The sequence below is a fragment of the Centruroides sculpturatus genome, unplaced genomic scaffold (genome assembly GCF_000671375.1).
Source record: "Centruroides sculpturatus isolate CEXI.00-Female unplaced genomic scaffold, Cexi_2.0 scaffold1050, whole genome shotgun sequence".
NCBI lineage: Eukaryota > Metazoa > Arthropoda > Arachnida > Scorpiones > Buthidae > Centruroides > Centruroides sculpturatus.
This window is the reverse complement of record NW_019385340.1, coordinates 222448-237680: the sequence shown is the minus strand read 5'-3', so window position 1 is coordinate 237680 and position 15233 is coordinate 222448. Positions and strand designations below refer to the sequence as shown.

Below are 15233 nucleotides of genomic sequence, written 5' to 3'. Positions count from 1 at the left end.
GGTTAAGGCTTTTACGTCCAACAGATGGCGCTACGAGTACGACGCCCTAAGTTTGCTTTTCTGTGAGGCATTATGCTTTTCTGTGAAAATGAACTAAAGCGGATCATCTTCTATCTATTTATATAAATAAAAATGTAATGTTCCTTTGTTCCTACCGATTCCTTTGAAATTTTGACACAACGCTGCATTCGAATACGCACATGTTTTTATATAATATACGTGTCGAAATTCCCCCCTGAAGGGAGATGGTTAGAATTAAGGCTTACGGTAAAGAACTCTGCTTCTATTTATACTATTTTAGATGCGGGTTTTTGCGTGTTTGATTGCGTTTTAATAGGGTACGTCAAGAGAATGTACACTAAGAAGAAATTTTTCCCCCACGAGGGAAGTGTAATACATTTATAATAGATACATTTTGAGCCACAACAACGCGTGGCACGGTCTGCTAGTTATATATAGAATTACAAAATAACAGATATATGATTTACTAACTCATAACGATTTTCCTAAACAATATATGTTTTGTTTATAAATTGTTTAGCCTGTCAAGAACGAGTTTTTCACTCCCGACGAAATTATTAACTGGAATGAAACAAACGTACAAAGTAAGTAACACATCACAAGTTTATTTCTTAAATGCTCTTATTGTTGTTGCATATTGTTTAATCTAAAGTTTTCTGCAGTTCTGTGATAACTAGATATTATTTTGTTAACAGATCTATTATACAAGGGAAACTATTTTGTAAAGGAAAGTCATTTTTATTGTTCTCAATATAAATGCATTTCGGGTTACGCTCCTCTTCATTTTGATCAAGAAAATAGTTTATTGTTGTACACATTATTGTATTGTTTTCTAGAACATTGTCTCTATAAAAGCAGGCGATTACGCCACGTTTATTTGCTAACCAATCGAGTGAAGAAATAAAAAAATAAATAATTTTTTAGATTAATTATAAAAATTACAAGAAAAGCTTACATTTGTATTGTGTACTTATAAAATTGGTAACAAGTTATCTTAAGTGATTACATTTTGATATTACTTAAACTTGAATTTTTAAAATATAATGGGCGCTTCATTATGTAACTTTTTAAAATTTTCAGTTAAGGATGAAAAACAAAGTAAAGAAGATGATATTCAAGAGAATTCAAATAGAGAGAAGCGTTATAAGAATAATATCAAGAAAACGAAATACATTCCTTCCGTTAGAAAATGCAATCAAGTGCAAAAAAAGATTAAAAGGAAATACTTCAGGGTTATGCTTGCATCTGATTCTAAACAAAAATTCACGTGTGACTTGTGTAAACAGACATTTATAAATAAGGAAATATTAGAAGCGCATCTGTTTTTTCATGTTGGAAAGAAACCATTTAGTTGTTCAACCTGCAATGAGAAGTTTTCGTGGCAATTTCTTTTACGAAGACACATGAAAGAACACAAGAATGGAAATCAAGTTGGTGTGCAATCATCTTCAAAATATTGTAAAGGATCTAATATTCAGGGGAAAATCTGTCAATCTGATATTTCTGATAAACGCCTTCGATCAAAGTACCGTTTACAGACAAACAAAAGAAAACACATACGTCCTCGGTGTAAGATATGTAAGAAAGAATTTAAATACGAATCTCGTTTGAGACGTCACGAAATAACTCATAGTGAAAACCGTCCTTTCAAATGCGATATTTGTAATAAGTGTTATAAAACGAAAACACATTTAAAAGTTCATTATGAACTTCATACTGAACAATATAACTATTCTTGTGAGATATGTAAGAGACGTTTTAAGACTAAACACTATGTGAGTCATCATAAAAGGGTTGTTCATGACGATGACTTTAATCAATGTGACATATGTAAGAAAACATTTAAATCAAAACTGACTTTAAAATTGCATAGTGTTATACACAGCGATGAATACAAATATTCTTGTGATATTTGTAACAAACATTTTAAAACGAAAGCCTCTTTGAGATACCATAAGATTATTCACAGCGATAGAAGTATGTATGTATGTGAAATATGTAACGCAGGTTTTAATTATAAACCAGCATTTGTCAGACATCGCTTGATTGAACATGAAAAGATGTTTGTATGCAAATATTGTAATAAACCATTCAAAACGGAAAATATTATGAAAGCGCATTCGAAAATTCATATTAAAAGATGTAATGTTTGTAATAAGAAATTTAAAAATAAACGCTGCTTTATTAATCATCAGAAAAGTCATTTCATAAAACCGTTTGTTTGCGAGGTATGTAAAAAGCACTTCTATAGTAAAAAAAAATCTCTTAAGGCACGAAGGGATTCATGTAAAAAAACGTTATCCTTGCATTAATTGTAAAATAAGTTTTGAAACTGAAAACAAACTAAAATGCCATTTCAAAGTTTGTCGTCTGAACATAGATTGGAAGAAACTTCCTTACCAATGTAATATCTGTAAGCAGACTTTCAATTTAAAATCCTATTTCTTGAGGCATCTGAGTACTTTTAGTGATAAGATACATTTCTGTTGTGACATTTGTAAGAGAAAGTTTACAACAGAACTGGAATTTCAAAGTCATCGAGAGTCTACTCATCCCACAGAAGGAAAATATCAATGCGAAATTTGCAAAACAACGTTTAAACAAAAACGTGGTTTAGAAATTCATATGCAGAAGAATACAGATTCAAGCGTTAAGAAATGTGACGTTTGTGACAAAAAATTCTGTTCAAATTATAATTTAAAATTTCACGTGCGAAGTCATCTTGTAGAATAATGTTTTGCTTGTGTTGAAAACAATTTAAAGATAATATACAGTATATTTTTAAATAATGAATATTTTATTTGGATTCATTAAATATATCGTTTCATACATTACATATATAACAAGGAGAAATTTCTCTGTGAAGAACGATGGAATACTTATTATTAGAAAGTAGGGAATGAAGAATGGTTCATTACAATATTTTCTTTCTCATAAAAATATTTTGTTATACTTGACGGGAAAATTTCTTCTTTAGTATAAGTTAATGGAATTAGTTATTATGATGAGTAACTTTGCACTTATTTGTTTATGAAATTAATTTTAAATAAAATAAATGATATGTTCTTTTTATGGATTTTTGTTTGTTCATTGTTTTATGTGTAATGATTTATCAAAATTTTCGAATGGGTTCATTCTGTGCCACCTGTCCTAGAGTACCCTGCTCGTCCATCTATAATTTTAATGAAATTTTTATACAATGTACTGTACAACAGGACTTGTATAAAGTCCTGTTGATACACTGTGTAAAAATTTCAAAGTACAATGCATGGTTGAGGCGCCAGATCAATTTCCATAAAAATTACTTATATCACTTGGAAGCAGTTTTGAAAAAATTAAGCTTTTTATGTTGCTGTTTCAGATGCAAGAAAGCTAACGTGTTTACAATTAGCATCCACATTTTTTTATGTACTGTACCAGTGGAAAATCTTAAACCTGGAGTGTATGTTGCTTGAATCTGTGATGATAACCGGAATATTTTTGAATTTTTAATAGAAGAACATGATGCATTGATCAATTGCATGCATCTTGGTGAAAATACTGCTCGGTTGTTCTATTGTCCCGCTAGAAGAGACAGTTACTAGATTCCAGAACAGAAATATTTTGCCAATATTCCAGTTCCTTAAGCAACGGCAATGAGTTGGTACTATAAACTGCCACATGATGCTACAATAACATCGAACAACATCAAGTTTAAAGAATTTAAACAATAACGTTTGAAAAATCGTGGTTTAGAATTACTATAAGGCTTGGGAACCTGTGATAAAGTAAACCCGTAGCTAGTCCTGCCTGTCTATCGGGCATTGACTTTTGGCGATGGTCAAGTTGGTAGTGATATAGCCACCATGGGCCAATGCAAGTATTTTCGCATGTTGAACAAACTTTATCACATAATTTAAAGTAACTTTTTTAGCTTAAATAAAAAGAGAAAGTGAAAAATCTTTCTGATAGACTTAAATATGTTTTTTTCAATGGTTTAATTTTAATATACAAGAGAACTTCAAGTGCCAATTTGGAAATACATGGTTCTAAAAAAAAAAGGTAAATTCTTGCACATTCAATTTTTCAAAATTCTTCGGAGATAGATGAGATTACAATTAAACGAGCAGAAAAACTGTTTGAACAGTGGATTAACAAACATATGGTTAATCCACTTGCAAATTTTAGCTTTCAAATGAACTATTTTATTAAATTTCAGCTTGTTAAAGCTTTCTGTTTATTAGTTATTAGCTGTTAAAATATTGGAGAAATTCATCGTAACAAAATTTTGTATTGATTTTGGGATTAATTTGTAACAAATGCTGTAGTGTTAGAGGTCGTATTTTAAGATTTCTATTCTATAGATAAAAATTGATCCAGTATTTTTATATCTTAGAATTTACAATATTTTCTGAACACATTAAATAAATAAAATATAATCACTCTAACTCAGCAGTAGCGAAACATTGTCAACAAAAAGATTTTGAAATTAATAAAATGGCTTCGTAAAATCTATGGAAAATTTTTACTTTTAATAATGACATAATTATTTCAAGTTATCTCAACTTTTTAATTTTTTTAGATATAAATTTGTGTCACGAATGGAAGGAGAAAAGAAATGTTTCAAAGATAAAACTACTACTTTATGGAAGAGTCGAGAAGGAAAGAAACGTGGCTTTGTAACCTACAAATCTAATGATTCAATATACAGCTGAAAATAATACCGTCTTTACAGGTATTTGGTATTATTTTTGTGTCACCAGAACTGATGATGAACTTAATTGCTCGGCTCTACAACCATCAGATTTCTCAATTTCAATGGCTTTGTATTCTCAAAAAACGTATTGTACAAAGAATATTTGAAAATAATCAGTATTATAAAGTTATCTAAATGTTTTCTCTGTATTTATTTCAGAAAGATAACAAAATACGCACATTCTGTAAACCAAAGTGCATCTGTATACAGAATATATTATCTTAATTACAGAGCAAAATAATATGCCTGTTATCGAGTTGTAATTTTTGAGAAATGATTTGTTTAGCAATCTTCTTCTTAGCCTTTTCTAACATTACAAATCAATCAGGAGCATTCCGAAGGTAAAGTATAAACCAATAATCATTATTAATAACATCACTTTATTTAGGGTGATCTGTTAAGATATTCGGACTTCTTCCCTCACCAAACGGCAGCATCATATTGAGCCTGGCTAAATCCATTATGGGTTGTAGAAAGGTTCTTTAGTGCTTACACCGAGAATAGAGTTTAATTAAAAAGAACAACTTCTTGTAGGCATTAAAAATTTAAAAAACGTCTGTGAACTGCATCACAATTTATCAATAAAAACGAAATTCATTTTTCCTACTATTATATTTAAAGGTTATTTTAAGTCATTATTTTCGCTTCTCTTCTTTCCTGATAATTGACAAAGTAAAATTAAGCCTCAAATAACATAAATGTAACCTGTTACGTCACTAGAAATGATATTAGATCCAGTGGCGCGTTATTCTATTAGCAAAAAAGGCAACTGCCTGGGGCCTCCACTAACGGGGAACCCCAAACCAGTCTTTTATAATAAAATATTTTCACCAAAAAAAATCTTTAAGAGGAGTTCCGAAAGTCAACAATGTTTAATTATTATATATTNAGAGAATGTACACTAAGAAGAAATTTTTCCCCCACGAGGGAAGTGTAATACATTTATAATAGATACATTTTGAGCCACAACAACGCGTGGCACGGTCTGCTAGTTATATATAGAATTACAAAATAACAGATATATGATTTACTAACTCATAACGATTTTCCTAAACAATATATGTTTTGTTTATAAATTGTTTAGCCTGTCAAGAACGAGTTTTTCACTCCCGACGAAATTATTAACTGGAATGAAACAAACGTACAAAGTAAGTAACACATCACAAGTTTATTTCTTAAATGCTCTTATTGTTGTTGCATATTGTTTAATCTAAAGTTTTCTGCAGTTCTGTGATAACTAGATATTATTTTGTTAACAGATCTATTATACAAGGGAAACTATTTTGTAAAGGAAAGTCATTTTTATTGTTCTCAATATAAATGCATTTCGGGTTACGCTCCTCTTCATTTTGATCAAGAAAATAGTTTATTGTTGTACACATTATTGTATTGTTTTCTAGAACATTGTCTCTATAAAAGCAGGCGATTACGCCACGTTTATTTGCTAACCAATCGAGTGAAGAAATAAAAAAATAAATAATTTTTTAGATTAATTATAAAAATTACAAGAAAAGCTTACATTTGTATTGTGTACTTATAAAATTGGTAACAAGTTATCTTAAGTGATTACATTTTGATATTACTTAAACTTGAATTTTTAAAATATAATGGGCGCTTCATTATGTAACTTTTTAAAATTTTCAGTTAAGGATGAAAAACAAAGTAAAGAAGATGATATTCAAGAGAATTCAAATAGAGAGAAGCGTTATAAGAATAATATCAAGAAAACGAAATACATTCCTTCCGTTAGAAAATGCAATCAAGTGCAAAAAAAGATTAAAAGGAAATACTTCAGGGTTATGCTTGCATCTGATTCTAAACAAAAATTCACGTGTGACTTGTGTAAACAGACATTTATAAATAAGGAAATATTAGAAGCGCATCTGTTTTTTCATGTTGGAAAGAAACCATTTAGTTGTTCAACCTGCAATGAGAAGTTTTCGTGGCAATTTCTTTTACGAAGACACATGAAAGAACACAAGAATGGAAATCAAGTTGGTGTGCAATCATCTTCAAAATATTGTAAAGGATCTAATATTCAGGGGAAAATCTGTCAATCTGATATTTCTGATAAACGCCTTCGATCAAAGTACCGTTTACAGACAAACAAAAGAAAACACATACGTCCTCGGTGTAAGATATGTAAGAAAGAATTTAAATACGAATCTCGTTTGAGACGTCACGAAATAACTCATAGTGAAAACCGTCCTTTCAAATGCGATATTTGTAATAAGTGTTATAAAACGAAAACACATTTAAAAGTTCATTATGAACTTCATACTGAACAATATAACTATTCTTGTGAGATATGTAAGAGACGTTTTAAGACTAAACACTATGTGAGTCATCATAAAAGGGTTGTTCATGACGATGACTTTAATCAATGTGACATATGTAAGAAAACATTTAAATCAAAACTGACTTTAAAATTGCATAGTGTTATACACAGCGATGAATACAAATATTCTTGTGATATTTGTAACAAACATTTTAAAACGAAAGCCTCTTTGAGATACCATAAGATTATTCACAGCGATAGAAGTATGTATGTATGTGAAATATGTAACGCAGGTTTTAATTATAAACCAGCATTTGTCAGACATCGCTTGATTGAACATGAAAAGATGTTTGTATGCAAATATTGTAATAAACCATTCAAAACGGAAAATATTATGAAAGCGCATTCGAAAATTCATATTAAAAGATGTAATGTTTGTAATAAGGAATAATAAAATCAGTTTCCATTATTTATTGACATAACACTTATTACAAAAATATTTAAGAATTCAAAAGAATTGTCTTTACAAATCCGTTTATTAAACTGTGTAAGATCTATAATTACAAAATATGTAGTAACATAAACATTTTTACTCACTTCACACGTTTTATATTGGCAATTAAGGCACACGTAATAAGGGTTGGTACAGTTTATATGAAAATAATAGCTCTAGGATAGGAGACTTTTGTGACACACTAAAGTATTGACATACTACATACATTGAAGAATCCCGTAAAATAAATCTTTCTTACTACTACTTTAATCTTTTTTACGTAATCTTGTGAGCCTTATATCGTTATTTCTGTTTTCCTCTTGTATGTACTGTACCTTCTCTGAAGAAGATAATACGTTAAAAGTAAGATCAACGTGGTAAGTTGTGAAAGTATCACAGTGTGTCCTTTCATTACCTGTCGCAACTAATCCAAAGCGCCATTTTAATCTTCTTTTGTCTCTCTAACTGCATATTGCCACTTTAGCATTCTGTGAATACGCCTGAAGATCTGTTGTCCACAGATATAAAATAAATTTAAACTTGTTATCCGGAAGGAAGGGAAGCAGAAGCAATGACTTAAATTAACCCTTGACTTCTTTACAAACAGAAAATAAAACAGAAACCGGAGTGTAAAGTAGAATCGCTCATAATTTTATATTTATATCGGAGTTTTGAATGTCTGGCATTCTATTAAAGATGAAATCAAAAACATTCACAGGTAGGTTTTAAGAACAATACTTGTTTTAAGTTGTTTACCACATAACACGTTGTTTTGTACTTACAAACTGTCACATGACGTGCACCCCACGACTTTCTACCATAACCTTGAGGTGTGCACCACTAACAATAGCAGTGTGTTTACTTGTCTTTCTTTGTTACTTGCTCTATATTTTGAGGGAATTATCGTGGATATTTATTAATTTATATTGATTAATGAGACACTATTCAACTACAAAAGGTAAGTGATTCGAATTATATCAATTTTACATATTTATTTATTAATTTAAATATAACTCGATGATTTTAAAATATCTCTTTGATTGAATGGAGATTGCTGACAAACGACAATATTGTAAATTACAAAAATGAAGATAAAAGAGGAGCCAGAATTAGAACATTCGGATGTTACATTTGAACCTGTATTAAAGAATGAAAAGGAACAACTTAAGACGAATTACGAGCAATTTTGTAAAATAATTAAATCAGAGCCTTTAGAATATCGAGACGATGACGATGTTGAGGTGAGTAAAAAGTATTGTTCTATACCAGTGTTATCAACCTCTAACGAATCGTCGCCCTTCTCAACGTAGTATCGTCCCCTTCAATAAAACCGTTACGTAGTATCGCCCCCTTCACTTCAAAATTTCGATGCCGAGGGCCAAGGCTAACGCCAAATTCGTACTGCATTGAATAGACTTTGTTTAATTAATGTACAATATAACGTATAAAGCATCTAATTATTCTTAATATAATGTTTTACTATATCGCCCAGAAAATTGTTTTTCGCCCCCAAAATATAAATTGTTACTAATCGCCCCTTCAACATGGAAAAACTCCCTCATGAGAGTGATATCACCCCCGTTGAGAAACACTGATCTATAAAAATCAGTTTTGTTTTAATTAAATTAAGGACAACAAATACAATTAAACTGTTAAAATATAAAATAGAAAATAGAATAACATATTTTATATAGTAGGGTAATGGAACTCAGTGGGTAATTCCCCTTATTCAATTATCTGGAAACAGAATGCAATTGTCAATGTGTGATGACGTCGTCAGCTAGCAAACGTCGTCATAAGTTTATAGTTCTGTGTGTAATGGTCGCCATTGACAAGTGGAGTGACTGGCGTTGTATATGGCATGTGCACTTATTTGTTGTGACATCGTAACAATGCCGGGCTGCAAGTTTTAATCATATTTTTAACTTAATTAATTTAAATTATATGCTCTCCAACCCAAATTGGTAGTGTTTTGCCCTTGTACATCACACTTTTCTTTTATTAATAGAGTCGTTCCGGTCATATATTAACTGCTTTCAGGGAAAAACATTTGAACTGAAATAATGTACTTTCAGTTTCCTTCGTTTGTATATAGTTAATCGAGGCCTCCTGTTAATAATGGTTTCTATGTTTTGTCTCGTATTTCTTCTAACTCCGTTCTCGAGATTAACCATAAATCAAGTCCACATTTCTTTTGAAATTTTCACTCTTTCTCTCTTCTTCAACAACTTTTGTACCCAACCCCCACTTAAAATCTTCATCAATTTACGAATTATAGATACCATAAGTAAAAAGGAAACATAAAAGAAATTTTTAAAATGAATATAATAAAATGCATAAACTGTATAAAATTTAATGAAATTAAATGGATGGGAGGGGTCGAGCTCTCCTCCATTTTATTTCATTTTTAACATTAGACTGCTTTGGATCTTGAATGTTATACTTTCATGATGACCCGTAAGTCTGAAGTGATGACATCTTTTGACATGGCTGAACTGTTCAACAAAAAGTATGTCTTATCTAGAAAAGGATAGGAGTGAGATTTACACATTTACTCTCAATGTATACGCAATGAAGCTTTCCTGGCTGCTGATAATTTGAATTTCACAAACACTACAGAAAATGCCAACAGTATGATATAAAAAGCATTGCAAGATAAAAAAAAAAACCGGAGAAATCTGTTAAGTCCTGTGTTTTAAACCAAGTACTGTCTTAGGTGATATTTCGCCTGTTTTTTGTACTCTTGTTCTTTTTTCTTTTGTTTTTTTTTCTTTATAAAACCCATTCAAAATTATACACTCAAAATTAAGCTGTTTGCTATTTTATAATATTTAAAAATATAGAAAGTTTTTTAAAATAACTTTTTAATTATTTTTTATTTATTTTTCTATGAAGATCAATTCGTCTAATAATTTAAAACAAGATTTTTATTATTTCAGATAAATATTTATAAAAAATCAATTTCAAACAGTTCCGATATGTGGAGTCATTACGGTTATAACAGTGAAATAGGTAAGAGGTTCCATACATTTAATGCTATAAAAATATGTTTCTAGTGATTAGGAGAATAGTTAAAACATAAATATAAATAAATTTATAGTTACAGTTATAGAATAATTATTAGGGGAGATCGGGGCAAGATCGGCATGTTAAGCTTTACTTAAATTTTGTGTAATAAATACTGCTGTAAACTGAAAAAAAAGCTTTGCATATTGTCTATTGGAATGTTACCTTACTATAGAACTGGTTAAAATCAGTTTGGAAATAAAAATAATTAAAATAATTACAACTTTACAAGAAGAGAGAAATTGACGAAGTTGCCCCGGGTATAGGGGCAAGATCGGCAACTTCTCTCTTTTTGTAAAGTTGTAATTATTTTAATTATTTTTATTAAAGTTGCCCCTGGTATAGGGGCAACAGTAATGGGGCAAGATAGGCACGTATATAAAATTATGTTATTAACAATGTATAAGTTGGAATTCACTATTAAAACAAAGAAATACAAATCCAACACCCATTTAATATTATTACAACGAAATGCAAGTTCAAAGACATATATACATGAATAACAAATGCAAACATGTTTTCATTTATCATCTGTTTGATTTTTATCCTTTGCTTCTAATGTGGCTTTATGTTGCCGATCTTACCCCGCTAGTCATGATTTCGAAACATTAAGTACAACCCTGAGAACAGAATGCCAAGCCACGATCTGGCCACGTGAATAAGTTGAAGTTACATCCTTCTAACAGGAAAAGTAACTTTCGTTATCATGGAATTATAACAAAACCTGCCAATTCAATATAAATGGAAAAAAAATATTATATGGAATTGAACGAAAATGAAAATTTGCTTGATAATTCAACTACGCTTGTTGGAGAACAATAAAAACACTACACTCAACAAGCCACCAATAAAACTCAACTGCCTAACCTATAACCAAAGTCTCCTTTTAATTTGTTTTTTAAAAAAAGCGCTTGACAAACTTGCCCCGCATGCCGAAGTTGCCCCGATCTCCCCTATATATTAAAGATATTGGCCCTATTGTGTGGGATAGTAGTATAAATGATGGTAGGGGGTATATAAAACAACCAAATGCATCAACAATTATGTGAAAAATTTCATTTATTAGAATTATTTTTATTTAGTGAAGTTGTGTAAATTCCCTTTAATCAGTCTATTTTTGTAAGAGGACTCTAAAATTTATAAATAAGACTACTGTATTACACTTGTTTGCCATTATCGAGACATTTAGCTCTGTTTTAATGTTTATTGGAGCCTGATTCTATACAAGGCTTACGTGTGTGAACTATTTTTAATGGTGTATCGTCGTGCCTTTTTGATGAAAATTTTAGTATTTTATCTTGACGGACTGAGAGCAGACGACATATTATAAGTCCCCTTCTATCCATTTTTGACTGGAATAAAATAGATTTAAAAAGACTTATTTGTGTAGCTTTCTTCATTTAAAATTGTAATAATTTCACATGTGCATAAAAACAGATTGCTGGTTGACAGTGTTCCATTTCACCTTATTTCCTACTTCAAACTCTTATATTGTATTATATTATTAGTATTTGATTTATATAACTACAGAGATTATTTTAGGTAAGGGTTTATCACAGCAAGTGACCAATGTAACACATTTTATAAAATTTTTAAAATAAGTTAAATTAGTCACTGATTAATTCACTGTTAAATTTCAATACAGATTGTAAGAAAGAGAAAATAAAAGAGGAGAATTGCGATACTAAATACGATATAAAATCAGAATGTAAAGTTGTTTTGAAAAGATTGAATTTTAAAGTAAAATCTGAAGATTGTAATGGAGTTTATCTCCCAGATGAATACGAAGATTTAAAGGTAAGTGAAACAAATTTCTAAACGTTTTACACATAAGTAAAATTTGTATAGTAGTTTGTCTGGATTATTGAAAGAGAAAGCGTACATAATTATGTTAATTTTTCGAAAAGCTTAAGTAATTTTTACAGTTTTAATATATCTGAAATCGCAAAAGAACAGATTTATAGTTTACTAATTTATAGTAGTTTTCGTGTATAATACATTTTTGTATTGTTTAGCCTGTCAAGAATGAATTCTTCACTCTGGACGAAAACTTTCACAGGAATGAATTGAATATCCAAAGTAAGTAAGATGTTACAATTTTATTTTTAAAGCCATCTTTTTTTTTTTTTAAATTAGAGTTTATANAAAAAATCATAATTATATTCTATATCTCTTAAACATACATAAAATATCATTAAATTTATAAACTGTTTCAATAAATAGTTTTATCATTAATGCTAATTAATTTTAATGAAGAGAAATAATAGTATCTGAAAGAATTATGACAGCATGTAAAGCCAGTATATTCTAATAGGTCCTCAAAATTTGATTTAAATGGTGTTAATGTTAAAAAAGAATGTAAACTTTTTTAATAGGCTTGTCAAATGTTTTTGACATATACAAACTCCTGGAGACAGAACTGAAAACAGTTCCCAAGAATGGCATTTTTTATATGTTGATAACATTTGAACATATTAAAAAACATTTATATTTTTTGGAAATTAAGACCATTTAAATTGAATTAGTGGACTTACAATTCTATGAAATATAAAAATATTACTAATAACATTGACAATCAGATATAGATACTTACTACTAAAACAAGTATCCTTAATTCAGGCCAGTGATCATTTGAAGCAATTTGTCTTGCAATGGAGTCAGATCCATCTTCCTCAGTTCCTTTAATCCATTGAACAAATCCACCATAAATGCTTCGACAGGCACTTCCTGATCCCTGTCTTTAATATTTGAAATAAATTAATTCAGTAATAATATACTAAAAAAGATTTTATGATAATTCTATTATTCATTTCACAATCACCTGATAACTTGCAGATTTTCCTCAATTAAATACTTCTAATAGTTAAGAGATTAAGGTCCACCATCAGTATTGTGCATCTTTTAAATTTTGAATAAATTAATTGGATCGTTCTGGACTTAAGCAATGGGAATTTTGTCGTTTTTTTTCGCCTAGATTTATCACCAGAGAGAGTACGTCACCAAACTACACGAATCTAGGAAGAATCTACATATACTTAATAGCTCTTTCCATTGCTGATAACCACTTTTGTGGTCTTTTTGAAGGTTTTATTTTTAAAAATAGCGAGTGTTTATAAAGTAAAAACCTATAGTTTAAATTTTAAATATTTAAACTGTTATGTTTTTTGAACTATAATGGTACTTTATTGTGTTATTTTTTAAATTCTCAGTTAAGCAAGAAGAACAGACAAAGCAATACGATAATCCGCACAATTCAAATACAGAGAAGCGTTATAAGAATAATATCAAGAAAACGAAATACGTTCCTTCCGTTAGAAAATGCAATCAAGTGAAAGAAAAGATTAAAAGGAAATACTTCAGGATTATGCTTGCATCTCGTTCTAAACAAAAATTCACCTGTGATTTCTGTAAACAGACATTTATTAATAAGGGAATATTAAAAGCGCATTTGTTATTTCATGTTGGAAAGAAACCATTCCGCTGCTCAACTTGCAATCAGAAGTTTTCGTGGCAATTTCTTTTACGAAGGCACGTGAGAGAACACAACACTGAAAACCAAATCGAAATCGATAATAGAAAAGTTCGTACGAAGTCGTCTCCAAAAAAACGTAAAAAATCTAATACTGGACGAAAACGGCTTCAATGTGATATTTGCAATCAACGCGCTTGGTCGAAGGATCGTTTAGAGAGACATATGAGAAAACACATACCTCATCGTTGTAAGATATGTAACAAAGAGTTTAAATTCGAATGTCGTTTGAGAACTCACGAAGAGGCGCATAATAAAAACCGACCTTTCAAATGCGATATTTGTAATAAGTATTATAAAACAAAAAACTGTTTGAAAAGACATTACGAAATTCACAGTGAACGACGTAACTATTCCTGTGACTTATGTAACAAGCGTTTTAAAACAAAACGCTCTTTGGCACATCATAAAGTCATTCATAGCAACGAGTTTAATTATTCTTGTGAAGTATGTAAGAAACGTTTTAAACGCAATTCTGATTTTAAAAACCATGTCGATCTACACACAAACGAATACAAGTATTCTTGTGATATATGTAACAAAAAGTTTAAAATTAAACACTATTTGAAACGGCATCAATACTATCATATCGACAGAAATAAGTACGTTTGTGACATATGTAAAACAGGTTTTAAACTTAAAAAATATTTGGTAACTCATCGCTATGTTCAACACGAAGGTATGCTCGTATGCAAATATTGTACTGCGCCATTCAGAACCGAAAATATGTTGAAAGCTCATTTGAAAAATCACATTGAAAAGTGTAACGTTTGTAATAAGGAATTTAAAACTAAATACCAGTTAGCTCTTCATCAGAAAAGTCATTATGAGGTAAAACCGTTTCTTTGCGAGACGTGTAACAGAGGATTTCGAAGTAAACACCAGTTAAAGCGTCACGAAAGTTATCATAATCAAGATAATTATCGTCATGTTTGTGAGGTATGTGAAAAGGGGTTTGATAACAAAACTAATTTCTTAAAGCATCAACTTATTCACGCAGAAAAACCGCATCCTTGCATTAATTGTACAAGAAAATTCGAAACTGAAAGTGAACTGAAATACCATTTAAAGTTTATTTGTACGAAAATACATCCGAAGCAATCTCCTTATC

At 30.0% G+C, this 15233-nt stretch overlaps 2 protein-coding genes across 2 annotated transcripts in view; both read left to right on the top strand.

Annotated features, from left to right (window-relative positions):
• Window positions 1–15233, top strand: part of LOC111637857 (zinc finger protein 729-like) — a 117848-nt gene that overhangs the window by 51922 nt on the left and 50693 nt on the right. Inside the window, exons 4-11 of the mRNA XM_023383441.1 lie at window positions 1102–1796; window positions 5841–5904; window positions 6401–7095; window positions 8619–8768; window positions 10467–10539; window positions 12239–12390; window positions 12609–12672; window positions 13803–15061. Of these exons, the coding sequence (XP_023239209.1) occupies window positions 1102–1796; window positions 5841–5904; window positions 6401–7095; window positions 8619–8768; window positions 10467–10539; window positions 12239–12390; window positions 12609–12672; window positions 13803–15061 (3152 nt within the window). The remainder of the gene's footprint in view (window positions 1–1101; window positions 1797–5840; window positions 5905–6400; window positions 7096–8618; window positions 8769–10466; window positions 10540–12238; window positions 12391–12608; window positions 12673–13802; window positions 15062–15233) is intronic.
• On the top strand, window positions 923–2890 carry LOC111637862 (zinc finger protein 525-like). Its single transcript, XM_023383448.1, has 2 exons — window positions 923–1002; window positions 1102–2890. Exon 2 carries the CDS (start codon window positions 1257–1259, stop codon window positions 2331–2333), a length of 1077 nt encoding a protein of 358 aa, XP_023239216.1. The 5' UTR covers window positions 923–1002; window positions 1102–1256; the 3' UTR covers window positions 2334–2890.

What these genes read in the sequence shown, in the direction of transcription:
- LOC111637862 (XM_023383448.1), top strand. Translation starts at nt 1,257, where the DNA reads ATGCTTGCATCTGATTCTAAACAAAAATTCACGTGTGACTTGTGTAAA.